This window comes from Calonectris borealis, chromosome Z (genome assembly GCF_964195595.1).
Source record: "Calonectris borealis chromosome Z, bCalBor7.hap1.2, whole genome shotgun sequence".
Classification (NCBI taxonomy): Eukaryota; Metazoa; Chordata; class Aves; order Procellariiformes; family Procellariidae; genus Calonectris; species Calonectris borealis.
The window spans coordinates 45,786,185-45,797,842 of record NC_134352.1 but is presented as its reverse complement, the minus strand read 5'-3'; the positions used below and the strand labels follow the sequence as shown (position 1 = coordinate 45,797,842).

Genomic DNA, 11,658 nt, shown 5'->3' with positions numbered 1-11,658 from the left:
GAAAAGATCTTCCTGCTTTCTTTCAGGAACAATATTGCTAGTACCAGCAAACCAAGGATTTGAATACATGGAGGTGGAGAGTAACATCAAGAGACACAGAACTGACTGAGTTTCAATTTTTGGAAGGACACGTAGGGAATGGAAAGAAAAAAATATTTGTAACTATGCAAAGAACTGTGATTTGAAACGGTCAAGTGTCACCATGCACCCAGGGAAAAAAGAAAAAAAACTTGGAGCTGAAAGGAAATACTTCCAGTGGTGGGTTGCAGTTCTTTATTTCTGATTCATATGTATATATACGCATACAATGATATTAGATATCCTTGTATTGCTTAATCTATAATTTAAGTCAGCATAGGTCTTTTAACAAAAAAAATTTGCAACTATTAATTTATATTTGATCTGAGCACTCTGATACACAGTAGAAAAAATCCATATACAAAAGATTATATTTGTGCAATTATACGTACTATATTCCTCTTTCAACAAACTACTGATTTATTAATATTGATATATTATTGTTAGTATAATATAGAATTGCCATATCATAACATTAAAAAACTTTTCAAAATATATTAATAAGCAAAGATAACCACACCTTGATCTTGCAATCATTTTTGCACCATCACATTGATACCACGTTTTGTTTTAATGTGATATTTGGTTTAAACAAATTCCTTCTGTCTCAGGGTGCCACTATTAGTCCGCCCACATTAATCATATTAATTCATGTATAGCTTTGCTGTTTAGTAATCTCACACAAAGCCTTTAGAATTAAACTCAGCTCTGAGCTGACATCCACCACTAAGACCACAAATCTCTTATACCCCACTTAGGTCTCAAACAGTGCATGAAGATTCGTGCTGAACCTCTGCTCTGTGGTGAACTTCTCTCTTAGCGAACACTTCTCTCACCTATAGCATAACACAAGTCAACTGGCTCATCCTAGGTGGCTTAAACTACAGGTCTACAGAACATGTGACTTCATGCTATTAAATGCTTTTAATAGTTTAGATCTAGGTGAAGCTCAACTAGCATCTGGAAGGTAATACAAATATTATTCTGTACATAAAACATTATCCCCAATATACTAAGTGACAGCACTTTTATAAGGCAGACACACGCCAAGATTCAAATATCTGAGAAAAGGTGGAAACTACCAAATCCTAATTCAGGGCAAGGTTATAGAGCAGCAACAATGGTCAGCAGGATTAGGCCCTTCCTCTGTGAAAATTAACAGGAACTGACAGAACGATGTGAAAAGCAGGCTAGCTAGTATGACAGAGATGCAACGCACCACCTGTCAGCACAGAGCAAGGACTGCAGATATTTCAGTTTTGATGCTGGCAGATAAGAAAGCATTTGGCAAGTTCTTGTCTTTGCCGATCTTCATTACAGTCGCTGAACAACTGTGCACACAATGATGGATGCTTGCTTCCTTGCCTGCAGACTACCTTGCAAATACAAGATACAAATGGACAGAGATGGAAATGTGCAAACCACAGAACAAAAATATCAATCTTTTAAATGAAGGATGAAATAAAATTTTCACTCTCAGTTTAGATCCTACTGAAAAATCAAGGCTCATGCTATCCTGCCTTTTGCTTGAAGTTTACTCCCCAAGAAAACTTTTGCTTGTCTTCTCTTTCATTAATAATTCTGGACTGAAGCAGGACTGGAGTTAGTGCACACATAAAACGAAGGTGCAAATTATCTCATTTACAGACAAAGCAGAGAATCCACAGATGTAATTCTAGGGCATATGAGAATCTCGTGAAGATAAGAATAATATCTCAGAGAGTGTGTAACACTACTACTGCTGTTAGAACATCCCAAAAGGCAGGTGAGTCAGCAGGTTTGGAAAGTGCATGCGTGTGTTCATTAGGGGAAGAGAAAGCATTAGTCATATTCTTGACTCTTGCCTTTTTTAAAGCAGACAAGCAGAATTCACTCGACAATTAATTTGCACTCTCTTGCAAAAGAATGGTCTGAGAGACTGCAGTTATTTTCCAGTGGATATGAGGACTTACTGCAGTGTTTTTCGTGCCGGTACACAGGACAGCAGCAAACAAGAAATGCTTAGGGTTTTTTTCCTTTTCATGTTTTTACTGCTGTGTTTCTCTGACAGACAATAAACCGCATTGTAATACTTTTTTTTTTTTGTATTAGATACACTCTGAATAATACTTTGACATTTATTCCTAACAAATCAGTGGGACTCCCAGCTGTAAATTTATACATTTAACCCTCAGTTCTTAGAAGAAAATACTAAGTGTTTGTTTCATCTTCATAGCGTTAATAGCCTTTACAATTGGAGTTAGGATGCCATTTAAAGACTCATAACTTAAAAAAAAAGTTCTGGAAAAACAGATTTAGAAAACAACAACAACAACGAATTAATGCTCCAAGGCTTTTAGAATATACGACAATCATTTACAGGATTAGCTGCTTCTATAAAAACTATCCCCAAAATAAAGATACTAAACTAAATTATTACAATAAAATTAATTTCAGTTACTCATGTGTCCTCTGGGAAGTCTGTTTGATGACTAATTATTTTTTTTTTAGTATATCAGTCTTTTCTGTGACGGAATGAAAAAGTCATTAGGGTTAAAGGAACATTTTCAGACAGCAAGAAACAGACAAATTCAAGAAAGTCCTGCATGATTTCTAGAATTATTTTTAAACAATAAAGTTGCTGCTGCTCTGTGACACAACCAAGCTAACATTTATTGTAACAATAACTATTCTGTTCAGCTATGCATAAACATTAGTATGCTTAAGACAAAAATGAAACAAAAATCCACATCCTCATTGACTTGTTCATGAGGCACACTGTTGGTAAAACAGTATCCTTTTAAACAGAAATTGCACACACACATAGAAGCCAATGCTAGATGATACAGCTTTCCTAATGAAAACTCTATTTTTGAAAACAACACAAATAACCAGGCCCAAAATTCTGCTGTTTCCGTGGCAACAGGATTGGCCCTTTTGGTCTTCTTGAATTGCTGAATGACATGGAAAAATCATAATCCAAACAAAATTAACTCAAACTGCCTATTGTACACCATGGCCATGGGTGTCTGGGTGATGAAAATCCAAGTGAACCCTCTTCTTCAAATGCCTGGCAACGATGCTTTTTATTTCAGGGTCATGTCAATGCTGTATATTAAAGGCAAAAAAACAAACACAAAAGAACAACAAAAAAAAGAAATCAGTTCTATGAAACACATGGCTAGTCATTTCCCCAATCCTGACTTCCCGCAAAGTGTTGAGCATCCTCATCTCTCATTTACTTAAATGCATTGGTGTCAAATAATTTACACACATCCTATCTATTATATATGGAAAAGACACACCTTAATAAGAACTGTTACTGTTTTATTGAAATTAATAACTACACTCCTGGCAATTCCAACCTAAAGTAGACACCAGAGGTGGAAAGATCAGCTGGTGGAATGACATCACAGTGTGGCAAGACATGAGTGCTACTAAAAATGTTTCTAAGAGTACAGTTTTGCCATTTAGTGCAAAGCGCATGTCTTCAAGTACTTCAGAAGCATTCTTAGAATAAGAATGCTATTTAAAGCACCCTCAATATTTATGAACTGTTACAGAACACACAGGGTTCTTTCACTGTGAATTATTTCATAGTGAATTTTTTTTTTTTAAAGTCATGAGAAGTGCAAGAAGTTGAACAAAATACAACATAAGAGAGCACAGCAATAGACAAAAGCCTTTGGAATAAATATGAAAAAGACAACAGAAGCAAACTAAGAGCTGGGCAGACTCCAGAGAGGTTTCAGCAGAAAGCATAAAGAAGAAAAGTCTGTGTAAAATTGCTGTGGAGGCATTTACATGGGAAATCCTATTTCCTGAGGAAATGACACCAGAAATGAGTGATATGACCACAGGAAAATTATTACCACTTCTGAAGACAGATTCATATTTATGCAGAGAAAATAAATAGCAGGAATTAGCATTAATTTGGCCTCAACTACATTTATTTAAGCTAAATACAAATTCTCTTCTCATATTGCTTTTTGCTGCCCAGCTTCTCTTTTGAGAAAAACAGGAATATTGTTCAAGCCACAAAAAGACCAAAATCATAAATAAATAGTCTTTAACATGTTATTTATTTTCTGTTATTATACTTTAAAAAAACAGTTCTCATATTGACTCACTACAGAATAAACAGTGTCTGAGGAAAAAAAAAAGATGCTCAGGGATTTTATGTCAACTGCTCTAGGAATTTAGCTATGTATGATACTGTGATAGTTTGCTACAGTACAATTTTATTTTAAAAAAGTGAAAAGAAAAGCTCCATTTTGTTTATGCATGTTTGCTACATGTACTTCTAATTATTTGTCTGCTTATTAATATTCATGTTATTGATGGAATCTTTTGCTGAGGAGTCAGGTTTACTATATGCTATTTCCTGAACAATATTCCAGTGTGAGACACCAGTGGCTTTCTACATACCAGTCAAATGGGTGGGGATTGCAAAGGCCCCAGTCCCTCCTCCCCTCTACACACCAGCCAGGAATACACACGCTGCTGCAACGGCTAGTCCTCCTGACATACTATTCTAGCAACGGAACGGTTAGTGCTTGTGTGACACACTACCGCTACAGACACCCTCACTGGTGCACAGGGTTTTCCATTCGCATGCTTCAGTTATGGTATCAGACGGAGAAACAGCATGCCAGAGGACTGACACATTCCCATTTCCAAGGGAACCAGTCCCGCTTTGAAAGGAAGAGGCATAAAGATACTGGAGATTTAATCAGGGAAATAACTACAAAAGAAGCTGAGAAGCACAAAAGGCAAAGAGAAGGAAGACATCAAGAGCATGACGCAGAAATCACAGTAAAATATAAGACTTCTTAATCTCTGAATGAGAATGGCAAGTTTACCACTTTACTTTTAATTGAGGATAATGCATGCCACCATCTTCACTCTGATCATGTTGCACTTTTTCTATCTGTTTTTCACATAACTTAACCTGAATACCCTCAGGCTAAGAATTCTATCTGTCTTTGCTTGGAAATGGTCGAGGACACTTTAAACACATCCACAATGCAAATATAATAAATCCTAACCTGGGTGCTTTTTCTGCTTGCACATGTTGAATCAAGTTCCTGAAAATAACTATAAAAGCATTTAGGTTTCCAAAAAGCTTTATGGAGTCTACCCAGCCTCAGTTCCTAGCAGTGTGGTTGTAAAATAATGTTAAATGTAATGACAGTATTAGGCATAAATCCTTACTCCTGCTCCACTGAAGTCATTTCTGGATCATTTGAGAGGCAGCTAGTTCTGGGTACAAGGAAAAAGAGGTAGTAGTAAGCATTTCTTCTGTGTTTGTTTCTTTCTCTTTTTAAATATGACATCACATTTGGGGGATGTAATAGCTAACTGTAGTGAGTATCTTTGACGGCACAAACACACAAATGTTATTGATAGGAATGTAGTAAACTTAGTGCCTGCCACACAAATTAGTTTGAGCAACAAAATTTTAAGCTATTTCTTTAAGTTGGGGAAGGGAAATGCACTACAGTGACTTCATACATCCAACAATAACAATAATCAGTGATGCCTCATATGTATATTTAGTTCCCCTTTCACTTGCTGTACTGCAGCCTGCACTCTTTTAAATGAAAGCAGTAACAAAAAAGCAGCTTTCTTCCACCAAGTTTTCATTGTCATATACCACAATGCATTTGAAAATGTTTGAAGAGAAGGCATAGAGGTTCCATTTCAAGGTTGGGCAGGCCTCTTTTCTTTTGTTTAACAAAATATTCAGGTGGTATCAGATAACTACTATGTGAATTTATTGCTTCTGAGGCAGTCTAACTGCTAGAATCAAAAAGCAGTGGCCAGTGTTTTGGGTATTTTTCTATGGTCGTTTTAAAAGCTAATCTCAGGAGAACCGGGGGAAAATGTGTACTACACTAGAAGAAACTTTAGAAAAAATACAACAAAGAAGAAGCGGTAAGGTGAAAATTCTGAAGTGCACAAGCTAAAGGAAGAAGACTGAAAAGAAACTTCAAAACCTCAAAATCTTTGGTTACAAAAAACGCAGGGAAAATGTCATACTAGAACCGACAGACACAGCTCCCTTCTCCGGAATCTTGTGTATAATACACACATGAAAAAAGTGCACTGGCTACTTTCTAAACTTTGCTTAGTGAGTCAAGGATCGTGTCCTTCCAGTTAAGGATTTCTATGGTACTTTACACTATGCTGCCTCAGTATGTTAAAGTCAAAGCACAGAGTTACGAGCTTAAAGTATCTGACCATAAGTGACTATAGACAATACAATACAATATTACCAAGTATTAATCCACCGGCCTATCCAACCAACTGGAAAGACAGGAAAAGTTACCTACCTACCTTAACTGAGAATGAGGTGCAACAGCTATCCCTAACCTAGTAAATTGTAAAAAATAATTTTTAAAAAGAACGACCTCCTAAAAACTTTATGAATCCTTTGACATAATAGGTGAAGGGTAGAAAATGTTTAATGAACCATTTTAATGGAGTAAAAAATTATTTCAGTCTTCCCCATAACTATAGAAACAATCATCAAAAAATAGCAAAAATGTTTTTTATAGTGCAAGGGTGTGTTTATTCCCTACTGAGAATCAATGGTACAAACGCAGGCTGCTTATAGTGAGAGGGGAAGTCAATTCACAAATGTGGCAACTTACACAGTAATTGAAATGATGAGCTGATTGCTGTAGCAAACACATAATGTACTACTGCATTCAATCTATTCCTGTGAAACAAGTAAATATAATGCCAGCAACCAGCTGAAAGCTATCTTACTTAGCTGTTTCTGAAGTTTCCCTCAGCTCTTCATCCAGTCTGCATGAGTAAAAGTTATTGATATAGAGAAACAAAGAAGCAAGCAGAGCATAAGAGAGAAGCGGAGCAACAGCAGAGCAAAGAACAAATACAGTACATGCTTCTAAAATAGGCACCCAGTATTATGCACTGACCCTAAAGCTCTTCAGTTCAGTATGATACCATTTATCCCTGTGCTCAATCCAGCTTTAATTAAATAACTCCTTATTTAGCTCATTTGGAGGCAGAAACATAAAAGCAGCAGGGGTCTGAGGCATGCCCAGTGGACAGAGCTGAAAGCATTCAGTTGCTCTATCAGTATTACACTCGCTGCAGCCTAGGCCAAGTCAAGGACATTTACAGCTGAGTAAGTTTTATTTGCGAGGGAGGCTGATCTCAACAGCTTGAAGGGGAAAGTAAGATTCCACATCATTGCAAGTCCTCTCTCATTCAGCTGTTGAGGTCGCCTGCAGGTGAAAGGCTGTCACACAGATTCACTCCATTATGAGCAGCAGCATGGGCTAGAAAGCAAGTTTTACCTCATTCTTCTCTTAATACACTTCTCTTCATCATACCTTACAAGGTAAGAGAGGGTGAAGGAAGAGAAAAGATGTACGAGTTCATATGATACAACAGGCACTTTGTATCCCACTTCAGTAAAAACTACCGAACAACCACACAACCCAAATCCTATGTACTTTCTACAGGTGGGATTCCTCATGATCATAGGTGGTATTTCTGTTCTTGCCAGTGGAGCAATTATGAAGCCGAAAGCTGAATTTTATTTTGTTTTGCTACAGGAATCTTTCTCAATTTGCAGCAGAAGGGAAGGTATCAGCTGAACACTGCTCTTCTCCCTGTGGCATGGGAATAACCGCTCACAGTGCCTTGAATGCACACACCCACTTAATCTTCATACCACAACATCCTGAAAACACTTGCCGCCAATGGGCACACATGTCACCTTTCGATTTTTTTCTTCAGCAAAATCATGACCTCTCATCTGGCTGCTAATGACATGAAGTAGGCAGTTTCCTGCCTACTTAAGCTCTAAGTCCTAAAGTTTCTTTGGTACTGGTGCTGTGATCATTCCACCTGTGACCATTCACCTTTGGTCTGAGAGGTGAACTGACCTTCCAAACAGTTTTGAGTCTACAGGGAAGAAAAGACGTGTGTAACACACGTGTGTGTACTGCTACAGACAGGGTAACAGTAAAACACAGCAAGGAAGCAGAGAAAGAAACACACTGAGGTATCAGGTTAAGTCTGTATCAAGGGGAACTATAAGAAATCAAAATGTTTACAGGAATCAAAAAAGGAAGGGAGGGAAGGAGGAAAGGATGGAGGGAGGATGAAAAAATTTTGGAGATGTTAAAACATCTCTTTACCAGGTGACCAACCGACCTCTGTGCTCCACATTCTTAGCATCACTCCACCTCTAACGAAGTTACAGTAGCAAATAAATCTGAGTGAAAATCCCTATGATCCCTGACTTCACGACTGTACTTTACTATTTTTACAAGTGCCACTGCAAGAACTGAGCTTCCCACTTGCTCTCTGGAATTACATCACAATTATCAGAACAACCACCAGCTCAATGAAGGAAATTATGCTGCTTTCACAACTTCTGTGAGGCAAGTGTAAAAACTCCTGCCCGGCTTGAAGAAATCTATGACAGCTCCAAAAGAAGTGTTCTTCATACCTAGTCACTGACAAACCATAAGGAAAAGACAATCATACTTGTGTATTTACTCATCAAAATACTTTCTAGAACAGAATGTTCACCTGTTCAAAACCTAGGACAACTGATAAAAAGAATAATAATAAAAAAGCATTCCTGAACAGTGTATCTTTTTAATAATGACCCACATGAAAACCGTGATTGATTTCCAAGGTTTTCAGTCTTGGTATACCAATTCAGTTTGTTGTTTTCAGGTCTGAAAAAAAGCCAGATTAGGTGAGCCATTCAAATCAACTTCCTACAATTTTTTAATCGATATCTTTCCTTTAGAAATACCTGCATTTAAAAAACCTTTACACATAAGAAGCAAGAACTGAAACACTGTCTTTCAGTACTGAAAATCAGTAAGATAAGGAATGGTGAACCTATGGACTTTCAGTGGTTTTCTATTGAACAGGCTATCTTTGAATTATTGTTTCAGTTCAAAGCTCTGTATGACTAAAACTTAAAAACACTTTTAAATAGTGGTAAAAGTTATGGAAAAAATATAGCATAGGTGATACCTGTGGAAGCGCTAAACTTTTTTCCTATTTTCTTTCTGGGTTGCAATTAGTGAGTGAACAGTCTGTTCTAGTTTTGGATCATGTAGTCATCGGGTTGATGAAGGGACTCTGAGCCTGAAAGTTTTTCTTCATTTTACCAGCAGTATCATTTGATCCAGCACAAATCTTCCTCCTCCTATAAATGTTGGTTCCCCTCGGAGTATATATTTATTACGTTTTGTGTTTCCATTACAGTGTTTTTCTGCTTCTGAGTTTGACAGAGGAATTTTTGTGGAACAACACATAAGCATTTGTAACAATACCAGGAAGAGGCTTTCTGTTTTTCTTTCAGACTCTGAAACACTATTATTAGTTTGTGGAAATAGTTTCCATCAGAACAAGTAAATGCTTACTGTACTTCACTTACTTGACAATACTGTCTGGTATGTGCACGTATTCCATTGGAATCATCTCACGAAGCTCTGCCAACGTGTTGACGTACTGTATCTTACTGCTGAACTTAGAACTGAAACACAGAAACAACATGTTAATTGATTTTCCCCCAAAAATCTTTTACGATGTATTAAAAAAATAAAGAAGGCATGTACTTAATGTATTAAATAATCAAGCATTTTGTTATTCATATTTCAGTTACAGAATTCAGCTCATCATGAGCATACCTGAGTCCTAGTGAGGCTGAAATCAAGTCTAGGTCTGTTGCTGTTTCTTCCTTAGGCTGAATCACAGTATTTAGGACAACATTATAAATTGTAATGCCTACATACTAGGCAATGCAATTAGTTTACAGTTCGAAGGAGATGTATTAAAATTCTGAAAAGAATCAAATCCCCTACAGCATACTTACATGTAAAAAGACATGGAAAGCATTCACTTAATGTGGTCATGATGAATTAACATCAAGTGATTGTGATGAATTAGCCTTTATATTTGACACTGATTCTCAATCAAACATAATAAAACGGAACTTCCTCATTTGTTTAGATGAGTACAGATCTGATTGTATATGTGCATGTCTACTCTTACTGCAGGGCCTTCTTATGAGGAAATACTTCCCTTGTTTATTTCAGCTGTGCTATGTGATCATTTATTGTGTTTGAGAAACGATCACTCGGAAAAAGGCTAACTTGTTCAGAAAACAGACTTAAATAAGGCTATTCACTTGTCTAACCTGAATTATTTGATATGTATCAGCTTATGAGAAATCTTTCTCTCTCTCATTTGGCTCATAAAGCAATTTTCCAAATTTAGCTCTGGTTGTATTTAGATAAGTCTTTTAACATCAGTAATAGTGACAAATGCACATTGACCGTAGATGTTCTTAAGTGTAGGCCATGAAAAACAGACATATTCTTACTATTTACTGCTGATTTGGGGGTATGACCAGACAACATGAAGCCTCTGAAATAGCTCTGAGCAGAAGGTTACTGCCCCTCCCCTCCCCATACATATCTTCCTAATAAGGTAAAATGAGACAACTGAAACAGGAATACATGCAGGTATTGTGAATAGTTGTTTAAGCTCATCCATTTTCATTTGTCTCTGTACCAGATTAGCATCACCAGGCACCAGTGACACTGGAGCAGGCCAATGGTCACGTTTTAAGATGCATGAATCACTCACAATTGTCCAGTCAAAGCCACAGTAACATAAGGATAATCCTTAGCATCTTATCCAAAATGTTAATCATAGTCTGCATCATCTGAACTGCCAGCTGAAGTAACTTGGCAAGCTGCAAGCCAATCAGAAACTTCTAAAGACTGGGACGAGGGGCGAAAAAAAAATCTTCCAAGGGTTAATTTTTCCACTTGAGGGTTCTCCTCGGTCCTCTAATTCCACCAGAGTGATTGATTGCTGAGTAATTGCTTCATGTGGGAGTCTGTGTATGGGCATCCCAAATACATGACCGAAGTAAGAAGTCCTTGCTTCTTTCAGACTTTAGGGCAGGCATGCTGCCAAGAGTGGTAAACTTCCTATTATTTAAGTATTTCCATCAAATGCCAAATATCTTTCACAGATATTTGTTTTATTAGAAATCTAATTTCTTACCTAACACATCTAAGACGACCTCTAGTGTGAATATCTGGTCCGCAAAGAGTATATAGGATCTACCTTTGCAATCACTAGTTCTTTCATCCTGTGTATTCAGACAACTGTTTAGTGTTTGTCAGTCAAGATGAGGCCCAGAGTGCACTTAATGACCTTGCCAGTTTTTTAGGTACACCTGACTGTAGCGTACCCTCAGTAACTTGACTGTCCCTTGCCATTGTGTTGTCTTTCAGTTTCTTGATTCCTACTGTTTTGTCCCTCATCTCAGCTGAAACAGAATTAAAAATATGTTGCTCATGTTTAGCTATCTCATTGAAATCTCTGCTTGCCTTGGGACAAATTCATTTCTTACTCTAAAACTCCCACTGTGCATGTCAGTGGTTTGGTGAACAGCTTGGGGCTAGCAAACCAATCTACAGCCACTGGCCTTCAGTCTAATCAAGTTTCTATCTCCTTACATTGCTTGTTACAGAATTGACTCTCTCTTTTCATGCCTCCTGGAGTTTTTTACTCAGCTTT

The 11,658-nt window shown here is 37.3% G+C and overlaps 1 protein-coding gene across 7 annotated transcripts in view; it reads right to left on the bottom strand.

The window, feature by feature from the left end:
* Nucleotides 1-207: 207 nt before the first annotated feature.
* PRUNE2 (prune homolog 2 with BCH domain) overlaps nucleotides 208-11,658 on the bottom strand; it is a 117,711-nt gene continuing 106,260 nt past the window's right edge. For 2 of the 7 annotated variants that reach the window (XM_075136509.1, XM_075136511.1), the window contains 5 exons: nucleotides 9,500-9,598; nucleotides 7,389-7,424; nucleotides 6,832-6,870; nucleotides 5,272-5,319; nucleotides 208-3,165 (listed from right to left, as the gene is read on the bottom strand). In XM_075136509.1, the coding sequence (XP_074992610.1) occupies nucleotides 3,144-3,165; nucleotides 5,272-5,319; nucleotides 6,832-6,870; nucleotides 7,389-7,424; nucleotides 9,500-9,598 (244 nt within the window). In that variant the 3' untranslated portion in view covers nucleotides 208-3,143. The remainder of the gene's footprint in view (nucleotides 3,166-5,271; nucleotides 5,320-6,831; nucleotides 6,871-7,388; nucleotides 7,425-9,499; nucleotides 9,599-11,658) is intronic. The other 5 variants (XM_075136510.1, XM_075136514.1, XM_075136515.1 and 2 more) reach the window with 3 other exon arrangements.